At 60.3% G+C, this 15,951-nt stretch overlaps 1 protein-coding gene across 1 annotated transcript in view; it reads right to left on the reverse strand.

Moving 5' to 3' along the window:
- The window catches only part of ADGRB2 (adhesion G protein-coupled receptor B2), a 52,965-nt gene extending 37,612 nt beyond the window's left edge, over positions 1-15,353 (reverse strand). Inside the window, exons 1-4 of the mRNA XM_034754222.1 lie at positions 15,275-15,353; positions 11,806-11,970; positions 5,907-6,071; positions 2,223-2,387 (exon numbers count right to left, since the gene is read on the reverse strand). Coding sequence (XP_034610113.1) covers positions 2,223-2,387; positions 5,907-6,071; positions 11,806-11,970; positions 15,275-15,287 — 508 coding nt within the window. The 5' untranslated portion in view covers positions 15,288-15,353. The remainder of the gene's footprint in view (positions 1-2,222; positions 2,388-5,906; positions 6,072-11,805; positions 11,971-15,274) is intronic.
- Between the last annotated feature and the right edge of the window lie 598 nt (positions 15,354-15,951).

Raw genomic sequence — 15,951 nt, forward strand, 5'->3', positions numbered from 1 at the left:
GGGGCCTCGGCAGGGCATCTGCCCCTGCGTGCGCGCCTGAGCGGTGGCGAAGGTTCATGCCTACGTGCTCAGTTCCCGATGCTGCTGGAAGTGCTCGTGCACGGCCGCATTCCCAGACCTGCGTCCCGAGTCCATGCACGGAGGCCAGCTAGCTTCCGGTGCCAACGCGAGCACTCACACAGACGCTTGTGCACCCCCATCTCTCTGGGAGCCACAGTCCCACAGCAGACCCACGATTCCGCCGTGCCACGGAGCTAGCGCTTGAGCCCAGCGGGGAGCCGCAACCGTCACCAAGCGAGCAGGCGATGAAGGGCAGCGATCCCCACCCAGAGCCCTGCAGCCTCCCCACCATCCCGGGGCACAGATCACGGACGCTCAAGCACTGGGGAAGCACATGTGAGCGTGTAGCACCATGGCAGTGTGTCTGAGCTCAGCTCATGAGCGGGAGCCCCAGCGCCCAGGAGACGGTGCCCCCAGCTCTGGACGTACCCTTCCCCCAGCTCCTCTGCTTTAGCTCTCCTAAAAGCTGACAGATTAGCTCTATGGTGGGGAGAGGCAGCCAGGGCCCATCTGTCACCGTCGCCTGCTGACGGGCAGTTCCATGCCCGCTACTCGGGGATTAGCGTTCCTATGGAGCGCAGCTGGCGCCCCAGACGGGTTCACGGGGCCTGTCTGCGGCTCAGTTTAAAGGTGTTTACGCCGAGTCTGGGCCCCAGCCCGGGGCCTGCCATGGAGCAGAGATGCCAGCTGCTGCGGTGGCCACAGGCTAGGAGGGACAGCCAGAGCTCCTGGATGCAGAGATCCCGAGAGAGCAGCTGAGACCAGGCTCAGAGACCCAGGACTGCAACCGCCACCTGGCTCGGGCAGCAGGACAGAGCCCACTCCATAGCGAGCCCCACGCAAACCTGGATCCCGGAGACAGGCCACGCTGCACAGAGGGGTCAGGCAGCTGGGGGCAGCGCCAGCTCCTCCCACTGCACATCAGCTGGGGGCGGCTCAGCACTGATCAAACCCCAACTCACTGAGCAAGCCACGCCAAGTGCGAGGGCACAGGGATCCCCCGACCCCGGTGTAGCATCACCGCTCACACCCATAGTGACGCACGGGGATCCCCCGACATGGCACTGCTGCTCACACCCATAGTGACGCACGGGGATCCCCCTACCCGGCACTGCCGCTCACACGCATAGTGACGCACGGGGATCCCCCGACATGGCACCGCCTCTCACACCCATAGTGACGCACGGGGATCCCCAGACATGGCACTACCTCTCACACACATAGTGACGCACGGGGATCCCCCGCCATGGCACCGCCGCTCACACCCACAGCGATGCACGGGGATCCCCCTACCCCGGGGTGGCACCGCCGCTCACACCCACAGCGATGCACGGGGATCCCCCTACCCCGGGGTGGCAATGCCGCTCACACCCACGGCAATGCACAGGGATCTTCTGTTGCAGCATCGCTGCTCACACCCACAGCGACGCACGGGGATCCCCGCCGCTTGATACGGCACCGCCGCTCACACCCACAGTGACACACAAGGATCCCCCCCAAAGGCATGGCACCACTGCTCACACCCATAGTGACGCACGGGGATCCCCCCACACAGGCTTGGCACCACCGCTCACACCCATAGCGACACACAGGGACCCCCTGCCCCCAACAGGGCACTGACACTGACATCCACCAGAATGCACGGGGACCTCCCAACATGGCACCACTACTCACACTCAGAGCGACACACAGGGCCCCCACCCCCGATGTGTCACTGCCGCTCACACACCCTGCGACGCACAGGGATCCCTCGACATGGCACCATTGCTCACACCCAGAGCGACACACGGGGACACCCCCCGACGTGTCACTGCCGCTCACACACCCTGCGACGCACGGGGATCCCCCGACACGGCACCATTGCTCACACCCAGAGTGACACACGGGGACACACACACACACCCCCCGACACGGCACCACTGCTCACACCCAGTTACTGCAAGGTGGCATTTACCCTCCCAGAGGTGCTCCTGCTCTCCCCCTAGAGTCCCTGTGCAGGCGTTGGGCCCCAACATGCCAGCATCTGCCACAGGTGGCCTGGTCTGTGCCACAGCAATGCCCAGCACCATGTCCCCAACCTCTCTGAGCTCTGACGCCCGCCCCGGGGCCTGTCCCAGCTCCGCCCGAGCCCCCCGCCCCCACACAGCGCGCAGGAGCCTTACTTGGGCAGTCAGGGCTGGTGCACTCCCTGGCGTCGGCGTGGGCTCCTTTGCACTCCGCCCAGCCGTGGCCCGAGACGCTGCATTTGCGCGTGCGCTGCTGGGTCCCGTTGGAACACGACACCGAGCACCGGCTCCACGAGCCCCACTCCAGCCACTGACCTTCCACTGCCGGGGAAAGCACAGGAGAGAAGGGGGTTAGTGCAAACAGGAGCTGGGGGGATGGGGGGCAGGGGCAATTCCTCATGGCCCCGGTTTCCAGATCCGGGCCCAAACCTCGTCCTCCCCTTTCCAGTTATGGGCTTCGGCAACACATTGGCAAAGTGTGCATCATGTCCCCCTCTAGTAGCTGGCCAGTTAGAGGGTAACAGCCTACTACTGCCGCCAGCTAACAGCTGCGCCTAGAGCTGAACCACTAGCTGCCTGTGTTGTGGTGCTCAGGGTTCTGGGTTCGCATCCTGCCTCCCCGCAGTGGTTACGGCAGTGCCGCCCAGGCAGGTGTCACCAGGACTCTGAAGAGCAGGGGTGGTGGCTACTGTTCCCCATGTACCAACGATGCTACCGCTCTGCCAAGTGTTGCCGGGGAACCGCCTGCCGCTCCTGCTGTGGGGCTCTGGCGCTTGTGGCTCTCCCAGCACCCAGGCTGCAGCCATGGGGGGCACACGTTGCAGGGGGACTATCTGCCTTAGCCCCATGAGTGGTCCTGCTGCAGCAGCTCAGTGGATAGCAGGCCACGGCACGGTTCAGCCTGCTCCCAGCAGTTCCTTTCCAGGAACCGCGGAGGGCAGGTAGGGGGGTGTCTGTGGGCATCAGCACAGCTGTGCCCGGGGACCCCGGGCTGAGATGCGTGAGCAGCACGGCAGAGCTGAGGTGCACCAGGAGAGCGGAAGGATCCTGCCCTGACTACACCCCCCCCACACCAAATGAGCAATGAATCCTCCCGCTAGCCCTTAGCAGGGACCTTGCTGGGGGCACAGAGCAGCTGCGACTTCTTCCACACCACAGCCGCCTGCACTGGCTTCCCAGCGGCTGACCGAGCGCCGAGCCAGCCTGGATCTTTCCATGGGGTGTCCTGGAGCGTTAACGAGCCGCCTTGTGCCATGCAGCACCCGGGGAGCGCCAGGAGCAGCAGGCTGGCTCTGCAGGACCCCCACAGGTTATCCAGGCCCCCGTCCGCCTCCTGGCTGACGTGAGCACTGAACTCCCCGCCCCGGCCCCACCAGTGTCCTAAAACCATCGCCATGGAAATGCAGCGGAGCCGCTCACTGGGAGCAGGAAGGAGGGAGAAACTAACCAATGCGGGGCTCAGGGATGGCCCCGGGGACAGGCAGCCCGGGGGATGGATCTGGGAGACAGGCCTGGCTCCTACACGGGGCAGCGGGCAGGCTCAGAAACAAGCGAATACATTTCCTCCCCATCGCTCTCGATGCGCCCCAGGCCCCTGTCGGGATAACACAGCTATTCCCCTGCCCCACGGCTGGTCGCAGCCTGTCTGGCCCGTCAGCCGCCCAACAGGGCAGGAAAGAGTCAACTGGTAACCTGCTGCCGCAAAATCAATAACTGAATAAAAGAGAGAGCGAGCGAGAGGGAGCGAGCGCGCGCTCTCGGCCAGATCCGCAGCTGGTGTGACCACCACCGCTCGACTGCAAGGCGATCCGACCCACTCACTCCAGTGGAGCAGGGCCCTTTGACACCAGCTGGGGATCCGGCCCACTCACTCCAGTGGAGCAGGGCCCTTTGACACCAGCTGGGGATCCGGCCCACTCACTCCAGTGGAGCCGGGCCCGTCGACACCAGCTGGGGCAGTTGGTCTCTGCCTCCCCTCATTCCCATTTCCTCCTGCTGGCTCCTGGCGGGCACCGTAGAGCTCTGGGAGGGTTCCCACCCTGGCACGCCATCCCCCACCCCGGCCACTGCCCAGCTCTGCCCATGAGGGAATTGCTCGTTAGCCCTGGACACAAAGCTACTTACAAACGGCCCGCCTGCAGCCTGCCTGGTGCTGCTACTCGCCAGCTTCCCCCTGACAGAGATGGGCGACACCCACCCATCACGCTGGGTCAAAGGCAGAGCCTGGAGTGACCCGCTGGCAGCCCAGGTACTGTGGGGCAGCAACCTCCACCCCTGGGCCTCTGAGCTAGGGAGACACCCAGGAGAAATGAACAGTGTGCGGGGGGAAGAGCCCCCACGTCCCCGATCTCTCGGGAGGTATCCCAAGGGGCCGTGTCAGGACTCAGCACGGAGATGGGGGTTCCACAGAAAGGGGGAACCCCTCGTCCTCTGCTTTCCCCTGGCCAGTGACGGGGTGGGCAGGAGTCGCCGCTGACAGAGCTACACGCTGCCCCCGCTTTAAAGCAGCAGGTACAGATGGGGTGGCCGCTGGCAATCTCACACCTCGGCTACGTCCGCCTGCAGCCCCCGCCCGCTGGGGAGCTGTGGCTGCCAGAGCCTCCCCGTGCCTGGCACCATTCCCAGAGGGGGTCTACTTACAATCTCAGCTGGCCCACGGTATGCTCTTGCCCCTATGGGGCCCTTTCTCTGATACCCCACCCCCCACAGCACCTGCCCCATGCATCCCCCTTACTCTGCCCTATATTTCACCTCGCCCCATCCCACAACTCCATTCTTGCCCATGGAGCTCTGCCTACCCACATCTCGTGCCTCACTACAGCCACATCACATCACCCTCCTTTGCCCCCGCGCATCCCTCCTCCAGTGCCCCAGGGCCCAGGGTGCTCACGATGAACCACCCAGACGTCTCACAGTCCTGTCTTCTCCCGTTCCTCCTCCCCAGCCCCCGGGGCTCTCCCCCTCCCCACAAGGGGCTGGAATCAAGGCTGTCCCCTGGGGACGCTCAGTGCATGTCACATGCATCCCACATACCCACAGAAATGCCACTTGCTGAGCCCGCCAGGACCTCGGCCAAGCGGCCACATCTAGTGAGACGGCAGCGTTTGCTACCAGCCGCCAGATCACAGGCACCGGCCCAGTCACCCCAGTCGGGAGCTGGACACAGGCCGTTCAGCCCCAGAGCTGGGGAACCTGGGCTTTAATGTGGGCGGGGGCTGTCTGTCTAAGCTGGAGTCACGTACCCCCTCCCCCAGTCACCGCAGCCACCCCCTTCGCACTCACACCTCGCTCCCCTGGGTCACACCCCGCCGGCCTCCTTCTGACCAATCTCCCGTCCGAGTCCCCTTCCAACCCGCTCTCCTAGCTCAGGGGAGGGAACAAACGGGCACGCCGTGTCTGCTCCCCAAATCATCCCTCTCCAGCATGACACCTGCATCCCGTGCCACAGCCCCTCAGTCCGCCCCCCTGCGATCGCCCCCTCCCCCCACACTGCTCCCTGCACTCCGAGCCCGCGTGCCGGCAGCCGAGGGGCGGCCAGGGGACGAACAGTGACCTCCATATCTGTCTCTCTAGGCTGTTCCCATGGGAACCTAACGCACAGAACATCAAAAGTCTTTGCCTTTGATTTCAGTCCAAGTTGGGAACCTAAATACCTTTGAGGATTGGAGTCTAGGTGCCCTGAGACCGCCCAGGGAGGGGGCTGTCTTTTCTGAGCATGGCATGGGGCTGCCGCCGAGGGCGAGGCCACCCGTGGGCTTCGAGGGACGGCCAGGGAAGGCAGGCAAGCAAGAAAGCCGAGCGGGGAAAGCGCGGAGAAGAGCCAAGGAGCGAGTTACTAACCAGGGCAGATTGCGATATTGCAGGGCTTAGTCTGCACCTCGGGGCCCTCGCAGGCCTTCCCGCCGTGCTGCGGGGCTACGCACTGCCGGGTTCTCGTCCTGGCCCCTCGCCCGCAGGTCACGGAGCACAGACTCCACGGGGACCACTCCTCCCACAGGCCGTGCACTGCAATACAGCACACAGCAATCACGCCTCCGGCCCAGCCCGGGCCCAGGCCGCGCGCAGCATACGGCATGGCGGGGGAAGGGGATCGGGGGCGCTCCGTCCCAGGAGTGCAGGCCCGCACCCAAAGCAGCTCCCCCACGGCAGAGGGAAGGGCTGAGCTGCTGCGTGAAAGATCTGGAAGCACTTGTGAAACGGTGGGCTCAAATCCCACCGTGGCCTGGGAGGCATCACAACCCTCGTTCTACGGGTGGGGAAACTGAGGCACAGAGCAGCGAGGTGACTCCTCCAAGGCTACACAGTGAGTCAGTGGCAGTGCTGGGAACAGAACCCAGGAGTCCTGACTGCCACTTCCCTGCTCTGACCACTGAACTTCTCCTCCCTCCCCGGGTGGTTGGTGCCTAAATGCCCTAAGTCCCACCCTCCACCCCAAGGCCTCAGCAGGCAAATCAGAAGCCACCACCTACCATCCTGGTCCCTTGCTGCACCACCCAGCAGATCCAAGTGTGGGGGGTGTTATTCGGCTCTGCCCCCTACAACAGAGCGTCCTCACTTTGGATTTATGGGGCGGGGACAATGGGAGGCAGGAACGTTCTCGAAGATCGTAAGAAATGTTAAGGTGGCAGGGGGGGCACAGAGACAGCGGAGGAACTAGGGTCTGTCTTCCACACAGCCAGGTCAGACTCCCCTCCAGTCCCTAGTCTCACCCCCACCCCCAGCCCCATTACCGTACACCCCCTAGTATAACCTCCTAGCTAGAGCAGGTTAACCAAAGGCGGCCTTTTCCTTAGGGCTGATTCCAAAGGGCGTTTTGGCTGCGGTGACAGCGAGGTGGGGCCAAGCGTGATTAAACGATACCGACGAACACATGACATGGTGGGAAAGCAGCAGAACCCAAGGCCCAGGGGATCTTTGGGTGATGGCCGCCACACCAGGGGTCGAACCGGGGACCTCCTGAGCTAACCGCATGAACTGCCACAGCTGAAGTCAGGACTCCTGGGTTCCATTCCCAGCGCTGCCACTGACTCGCCATACACCTTGGGAGGGGTCACTTCACCTCTCTGTGCCTCAGTTTCTCTAGCTGAGCCTATAACAGACCCACATTCTCTGTGGACGATGCACAGGTAAAACGCCCCCCACTGGGTTACAATGGGCACCTAACGCCCTTCAGGCCTGTCTACACAAGAAACTAATTTAACCTAAGGTGTGAACCGAAACCGATTTAGTGCAAGCCCCTAGTCCAGTTTCGCTTAAGTCGATTAGGAACAGGTTTAGTTGCACCGAAATAACCTGAAATCAGACCATCCACATGGCTTTGCTTCAGTTTAACTAAACTGGTTTCAAAACCTACACCTCTACCCCGATAGAACACTGTCCTCGGGAGCCAAAAAATCTTACCGCGTTATAGGTGAAACCGCGTTATATCGAACTTGCTTTGATCTGCCGGAGCGCGCAGCCCTGCCCCCCGGAGCGCTGCTTTACCGCGTTCTATCCGAATTCGTGTTGTATCGGGTCGCGTTACATCGGGGTAGAGGTGTATTTAGATTAATAAAGTCTCAGGCTAAGGGGGACCTCTGTGATCCTCTGGCCGGCCCTCCTGTGTAGTACCAGCCAGAGAAGTTCCCTGAAATAAGTGCAGCTAGTGGCACCTTCCCCTGCAGACAAGGCCTTGAAAAACCATCTGAATGTCCAGCTGCAATCCAATGCATGCGGATGGATCCACGTGGGACCCCATTGGCTTCCCCAGGACCCTGCCTAGCCGTGAAAATCCAGCCACAGACGCCAATGGCAGGACCAGACACCGATCGAGTTACAGGGTCATGGCCTGCTTGGGACTTATAAAAAGAACTGGTTAATTTTCAAAATTCCAGTTTCTGGTTTTTAAAAATAATTCAGGTTTGTTAAAAATAAAATAGTCAATAAAGGAACTATTGCACTGGTGGGCGGGGGGGGAGGGGAGAGGGTTTCCTGCTCCTCCACTGATGTTTATAGGCCCCGGTGAAACTGATGAACCATGGAGGGGAAAACAGCGAAACCGACTAGATGCAAAGCGCCAAGTTTCCACTGGCGCCACACCTGCAGTCAGAGCCAGATTCGCAAAAGCCCTCAGCACTGTTCATCCCTCACCCAGGACGTCAGGTGGGTGCTAGTGAGTGCTGGTCCCTTTGGAAAACCTGGCCTAAAGTGCACAGGTTAAACAAGCTAGACTAAAGAGAGAGACGTCCCCACCCTGCAGCGATCTCTGGTGTTCCCCGGGACTAGCAGGCTCAGCGTTTTCAGACAGAAATGGGATTTTTTGGGGGGCTGATGCTGTCCCCTCACCGCCTTGCCCTCGCCTGTGCCCAGTGCTAATAGAAACGCTCCCGCCTCTTCCACCTCTTCGCTCGGAGGAACCGAAAAGCATTTCGGGAAGGTGCCCTAAGCGGGGAGTTGGGGAAACCGAGTCACAGCGAGGCAACGTGACTCGCCCAAGGTCGCAGAGGGAGCCAGTGGCAGAGCTGTGAATAGACCCCAGGAGTCCTGGCTCCTGCTCCTGGCAGACGTGGGAAATAAGCGCAGCTCTCTCAGCCTGCCGAGCTCTAACTGCCAGGCAACGCTCTCCTATTGCTGCATGAGCCGAGAAACACGATGTCATGGCGGGGCGGGGGGAGGAGGGCAGCCCTTGTGCTTTACGTTTCCATGGCTCTGCCTGCAATGTCAACATCTCGCCCATCTTCAAAGCCTTTGCGAAGCATCGTTAGCCCTCAGGGAAGCTCGGAGCTTTCTGAGGATCAAACAGCCGCTCGGAGGGATAACCTGAAAGCGCCGGGAAGATGAGGAAAAGACGAAGGCGACCGAGCCATCACTGAGATAAAAGCCTTTGCCCTGGAGAAAAATCTCATCCTGGACTGGGGGAGGGGACACAGCCAGCGTCAGCCTGTGGCTGGGGAGCGCAGAGGGGTGTTATGACATCACTAGCAGACTCTTTCTGCCCACGCTGTCATTTTGCAACAGCCGATAAGCTCCCAAAGGGGGCCAGATGAGACCATCAGATTAGACAGAGAGAGAGAATCCAGCTGCACAGAAGCAAAGGCCCCGATCCTGTAATGACCTCGGCTCCCTGAGCCCACTCGCAACTCATCCTGGGACCGAGGCCTTGGCCTAGGAAGAGGCCAACTCTCAAAGCAGCTCCTACCCCTGCCCCTACGTGACCCCCCTCTTGCTTGTGGGGACCGAGCCCATGACAAGGCGGTTGGGTTTTTTATTTCATTAGCACAGAAAACCTTGCAATGAAGGAAGCCAGGCTTGGCAATCAGACTGGGAAGATCGGGAAGGACCAGAAGGGGAGAAGAGGGGGAGGCCCCTGCTGGCTATGGCCCTGTCTGGCCTAGCATTCAAGGCGTAGTCTGAGCACAAATGTGCTAACACATATGGCAATCTAGGGAGGACAATAAAAATAACACCGAGCCCTTTTCGGCCCTAGCTCCCATCATTATCCCCACTGTATCGAGGGGGAAACCGAGGCAGAGAGCTGGGAAGTGACTTGCCCAGGGTCACCCAGCAGCGGAGCTGGGAATAAAATGAAGGTCTCCTACATCTCAGTCCAGGGTTCTACCCACTAGGCCGCACATGCCAGGCCGGCTGAATTAAAGGCCAGGCTCCCCAGCCCCCAGGCTGTAAATCAGCCAGTTTAGCAGGTGTTAAAGGCCCTCGCTTGTAAGGTGACACCTCAGACGCTGGCCTGGACAAGGCCCCTGAGCAGACAAGCACCACATCAGTCACAGGGCTGCAGCGGGACCAAAATGATGCCTGGGTCTCGTGCTGCCCCCTCGCCCCAGCGTCCTTCCCAGCCTTGGAGCCCCAGACCAGCGCCACGCTGGGCCCAATCCTACGTGGTGCCAAGCATCCCCAGCTCTCAGCTGACATCCGTGGGAGCGGAAGCTGCTCAGGGCAGTTCAAGGGGCTGCCTGCCTGCCGAGCCGAGATGGATCACTGAGCTGGCTGGGACAGGGGGCCTGGGTGCGTCTCAGGCAAGGAGACTTACCCCCACTCGGGAGAAGTTGCCCATCTCCTGAGCTCCCAAAGACAACAGCGCCCCAGGTGGTGGCTGTGCTAGCCCAGTACATAGCCAGGGGATCGGGTGGGTCTGTACTCGGACGGCCAGGACACAGCGCTGTTTTTTGCACACTCACTCGAGCAGAGCATGCCCGGGTACATCTACCCGAGCAGGGAGTCACCCTCCAGGCTGCTGTGTAGACATTCCCTGAGTGTAACAGCACCGAGATGTCCCCAGCAGCCAGGGAACCTGCTCCCAACAGGCTGGCCATGCACAGCCAGCACTCCCAGCTTAACGTGCTGGCTACCTGCACTCTAACCGGGCAAGCCGGTGCCAGGGATACGGGGGCTACAGGCACCGTCCTTCCATACCACTTCACACACCATCTCTATGGGATCCAGGCAGGTGCCGTCCTCTCCCGATTGAATCCCTCCTTCTAGGCAAACACTCGTTCCGACCCTAAAATGCCTACCTCCCTGCTGGGGGCCTGCAGCGGGGAGAGACAACCTGGCGGCAGATTGCTGAACACTTTGGCCATGTCGCCAGCCCTGGGCGTTTCAGTCTGTGCCCAGGGTCAGTAGGGGAGGATCAGGGCACGCTTGCCTCCTTCCCCACTCCCCACTTGCAGGCTTTGGTTCTGCCCTGTGGGTGAAGGGAGCTCGGCCCCATGGCGCTGCTTGAGCCTGCGCGCAAACGTTGCAATGGTTTTTTTGTGGGTGCCTGTCTCCACTCGGAGCTGGGCTGAGAACCCGCCTAACTCACCGCACCAATGTCATCGTCAGGATCATCGGCTTAGAATATCAAGATCCCGGCCGGTCAGTGTAACGTTAGCGATAAATACATCCCACTCACGCACGTCAGCGCCTCGTGCATGAGGCCAACGTTCAATCCTACAGAGGTGTCCCCTGGGGGACAGCATATGGGCTACACCGCATGCCCGGCATGTCCCTCACTCAGGCCACAGGACTAACTACTCTGGTGTAAATGAGAAATAACTTCTCCTGACCGCGACAGAGTCACTCCAGATTCACATCAGCGTGACCCAGCTCAAAGCCCCGTTCCCCATCCCCTTTGACAGCTGGATCAGGCACTATCCCCGTCCACTCTGCACTGCCCCAGGACAGAATCCCCGCCCCGTGCCAGCCCCTCGTGAGGGGCCACAGGGCCGGAGTCTGCTCTCACACGCTCCAGGTCAAGTAGCTGTCCTGGAGCCAGTGGCGTTTCACCCCCTCTCCAGCTGAGACCAGGATCCAGTGGGTGGATCCCAGAGCAGGAAAGGACAGGAGTTTCTCCCTTGGCCCTGAGGACGTCCTGCCCCTGCTCCCCCAGGGGGGATGGGAACAGCTCTCGGGGTGGGTGGGTCACCCACGGGGAGGGAGACCATCACTCCAGCTTAGGAAGAAGGGCAGAGAAGCCTAGGGCCACCCCATCCCTACCACCAATTCACCATCAGGGTCCTGAACCCCACAGCTCGCCTGCCCCGCAAGCTGGGTGCTCACTGAGCAGCTTGGGAGCCCTGGGGTCACCTGCAGCCTGGGACGGGCGGCTTTGCTCCTCCTAGCAATGCAGCATCTCTGCACCGCCATGGAGCCAGTTTGTGCCCGTGGCACAGCCGGGTGAGGGGTGGGGGTAGGGGACCCTCGTTATGAAATGGAACGAAGCGCCACAACTCCCCCCTCCTCACTGCCTGCCCCCCTGTACCTGGGCAGGTGGCGGTGTTATTGCATATCCGCGTCTCCCGCAGCAGCCCGCTGCACAGCGTCCCGTAGGGAGACGAGACGCAGGAGCGTGTGCGCACCTGGGAGCCCTGCCCACACGTCAGGGAGCAGACGCTCCACTGGGACCACTCCTCCGCGGCGGGGTCTCCTGTGGGGAGAGAGGGAGAGACACGCGTTGGCCAGCCGGCCTCCTTCGAAACGCAGCGCACCCCCTGCCAGACACACACACACACACACACGCAATGCACAACTAGCCTGTGGAACTCACTGCTACATGAGGTCACCGAGCTTAGCAGGGTTAAAAATAAAGGGACTGGGCATTTATCTGGAGAGGGAGAGGAGCCAGGTTTACATTGCGGAGGCTTAATAAGCTTTGGGACGGGATCAAAGCCCTCCTGCCCCAGGGCTTGACCTAACCGCTAATGGTTCTAACTCACAGGAATCAGGAGGGAATTTCCCAGGGGGGCAGGTTCTCCTGTAGCTGTAGGGTTTATTCCTCTGAAGCAGCTGCTGCTGGCCAGTCGGGAGCAGGACGCCGGGCCCGGATCGGATCCAGTCTGGCTCGGTTCCTGGGAAAGTGGTCGGGCCGGAAGGCCCAGCAGCTGTTTGGCTGTGCGGGCCCAGGCCTCCATCTCTCTTTCTCCTGTGAGCAGGTGTGATATTGACATTTACAACAGTCTGGCTCTTAATACGCTGGAGGATCCGTTGGAAGTTATTGGCCAGGCCAGCTGTAGGGATATCAGTTTAACTTAAGAGGGAACGTAGGCAGGAGGCCTGGGAAGAGGATTATTATTTGCTGGAGACAGAGAGAGCGGAGATTAGCTGGAATGGGCTTCCCAGCGAGGCGCTCACGTACTCAGTCAAAAATGAAAGGGGGGGATAGAATTCTGGGCTGTTATTGCTAATTACAGGCTGGGGTCTGCTCTCAGCTCCATCGGCGTCAATCCGAAGTAACGTCACTGAAGCCAGTGGACTCGGCTAGTGAAAATCAGCATAAATCCTGACCTCAATGGAGCTGCGCTGATTTACACCGAGTGGGGGTCTGGCCCGCTGACCTCAATGGAGCTCGGCCAACTTACGCCAGCTGGGGATCTGGCCCAGTAGATGCAGGGCAGCCTGGGGTCCGGCACACCTCCTGTTTCGCTCCATGGTACGTGCACGCTGGTGTATTATCTGGAGTGGTTTATTGTCGCAGGGTTGCTGGCGAACAGTGGGGCTGTGCCCTCAATTTACAGCAACTGTAACAATCCATGGCACCTAGGCAGCCCCTTTAATCCATGTATCTCAGGGCCCATCGGGTTGACTATCAGTCGTTTGTTATTGTAGGGTTGCGCATACGCATCACTTGGTTGCTATGAAGCTCCCCGGCAGGAGCGCTGGGGCCGTCCACACCACTGCAGGGCTGGACGCTGGTTTGTTATTGTAGGGTTGCCAGGGCTGCAAACGCTCCTGTAGTGCTGTAGAGGTTCCAGTCCCAAGCCGGGAGCTTTCACTTACTCACAGTTCAGTGCGTGTTCACTCAGCATCTGGTTCTGTTCAGGTCTCACAGCCAGCGAGACACCCAGACAGGGTAATAAGGGCCCGATCCTGCTCCCAGGAAAGTCAATGAGAGTTTGGCTGCTGTCTTCCATGGGGACAGGATCCAAATGGGCTGGGAGGTGTCTGCCATAGGGCCCAGCCTGTTGGCAGGCATTGATCTGACTGGCGGAGGAGGAGGGCTCGTTAATGCCAACCTGGGTACCAGGAGGACGAGCAGGAGCTGGGACAGAGGAAGCCCTGCAAGGGAAAGCTGATCCTGCCCCCTACCAAAGCCAGCTGCAAAGCCCCCTTGGATTCCAACAGGGACAGGATCGGGCCCCTACCCGGGAGCGACCTCCAAGCCTTGGGCATGGCAGGATCCGAGATCCGCAAGCCAGACTCACTGCACCCTGATCACTCCTGCCGATTCCGGCTCCATCCAACTTGCCAGGCACGGAGCCCGCAGCCCATCAATCAGGGAGTGGGGAACAAGAGGCGCTCAAATGACCCAGTTGAATTCGCTAAATAAATACGTTTGAACTAAACAATGAATAGATTTTTTTTTTTTTAATCCTCTAAGGAAGGTGCAAAGAAAACACAGACATGGAGCAAATTAAGTGGGCGCACGGGCTGGGAACAAAGGACCTCGCTCCATCTCCGTCACCGGTGCTGCTGCTCCAGAGACTGCGCAGGGCACGTGTAAATGAAAGCCAGGCAGTTGGTTTTAAACTGTCAGGGTTTTCTTCTTCATTAAAATGCACAGAACTATTATCAGCCCCGGGGCTGATTTATGGGCCAGCCCGGGGGAGAACTGGCTTCCCGTCACACGTAGCCTGCTGCAGAGTGCTGCTGAGGCTGGTCGTTTGTGCCCCTGCTCCACCCCAGAGGTGGCTGCCTTACAACGTTTAGCATTCGGAGAGCACTTTCATGTTCGAAGAGCGGTGCAGACATGAGCTAATTATACCTCACCGCAGCCCTGGGAGGGAGGGAGAAAAACAGTATCGCCCCCTGGGTATTTTTTGTTTTTACACATGGGGAACTGAGGCAGAGGGGCAGCGGCCCAGATCCTCAAAGGTATTGAGGTGCCTAATTCCCAGAGTGACGTGACAAGGCCACACAGTAAGTCAGTGGCAGAGCTGGGATTAGAACTCAGGGCCTCCTGCTTTTTTTAGAACCACCAATGGGGCCCAAACAACAAGCCCCAGCCCCATTGTGCTGTACATATTATTATTCATCATGTTTATTATGGTAGTGCCCCGGGACTGTCCAAACTCATTGCGCTAGGCGCTGTACATACGCACGGGGAGACAGGGATAGAACATACAAGAAGCCGATGGGAAACCGAGGTGCAGAGAGATGAGGTGATTTGGCCAGGTCACTCAGGGTGTCAGTGGCAGAAAAGGGAACTGAAGCCAGGCCTGCTGGAGCCCAGTCCAGCGCCCATCACACTGGGGACCTGGTCTCTGACTGGGACTCCTAGTAATACAAATAAATCATCATCATCAACCCCCGCTATCCCTCGGGGCAGGTTGGGTGGGGCCCTGGCCCTACCGTCTGGCTAGAGAAGTCCCACAGTGCTTGGCTCTGGGCCAAGCCTCTTCCACTCCCAGCAAGCACCACCGGCAGCTGCTGCGTTTGCTTGGGGTCTGGCAGGACTCCGGGAAGGGCCAGTGATGCTGGAACGTCTTCCCCAGCCTGCAGGTAGATTTGTTGCCTCCAGGGGAGGCTGCAAGTCTATTTCCCCCAGATTTCCTGGGGGGAGCACACACCTGTGTGTGCCCGGACATGATGCCCCACAGGGACTGGCTGCCAGTGCTTCTCCGGCCAGCATTGTGCAGGGCACGGTACCTCCCTAAGGAGCTCGCGCCCTGGCTACCCATCCCCGGTTTTAAACACCACCTCACCCACAGAACCCGCCCTCCCAGCACCGTTACCTGTCTGGGCCATATAAACCCCGGGTTCGTCCGCCGACCTCGGCCACTGAGTTTTCACCTTCTGATTCTCTTCCACATCATCGCCTGAAAGGAGGAGAGTGAGACCCTGGTGAGAAAGCGGGGCGGGGCTTGGGGGGGAGGGTGTCTGTGATCTGGGGCTGCTAGAGGGGTCTGTGAGGGCTGCTCACAGCAGCCCTACACTGGGGGAATCCTCCCCACCCCCAGTCACTCGGGGGCTCTTCACGCCATGGGACTGGGGGCCAGAATCGTATTATTATCCCCATTTTACAGCCGGGAACACAGGCAGAGAGAGATTTCCACAATTCGTCCGTGGTCACACAGTGCACATGGGGCAGGGCTGGGACGAGAACCCAGGAGTCCTGACTGCCAGGCCTGTGCTCTCGCCACTAGACCAAAGCCCTATGTGCTGCCCTTAATTCTCCCCCCCCCAGCTCCTCCCTCCCCCAGCACACAGACCTTGCGCTCGGTGCCGGGCTGGAGAAGGGAAGACAGGCGGGGAGAAGGCTAAGCCACCTCCAGATCTCTGAGGAACGTTCCTGTCCTCAGCCGCAGACCTCACAGCTTTTGCCCTGGTCAAGGAACTGCAGTGACCTGTGCACCTCTAATACACAGCAACACACCGCCCTCAGCCTCCGACCTCACTGCCTCACTGCAGG

This window comes from Trachemys scripta, chromosome 20 (assembly GCF_013100865.1).
Source record: "Trachemys scripta elegans isolate TJP31775 chromosome 20, CAS_Tse_1.0, whole genome shotgun sequence".
Taxonomy (NCBI): domain Eukaryota; kingdom Metazoa; phylum Chordata; order Testudines; family Emydidae; genus Trachemys; species Trachemys scripta.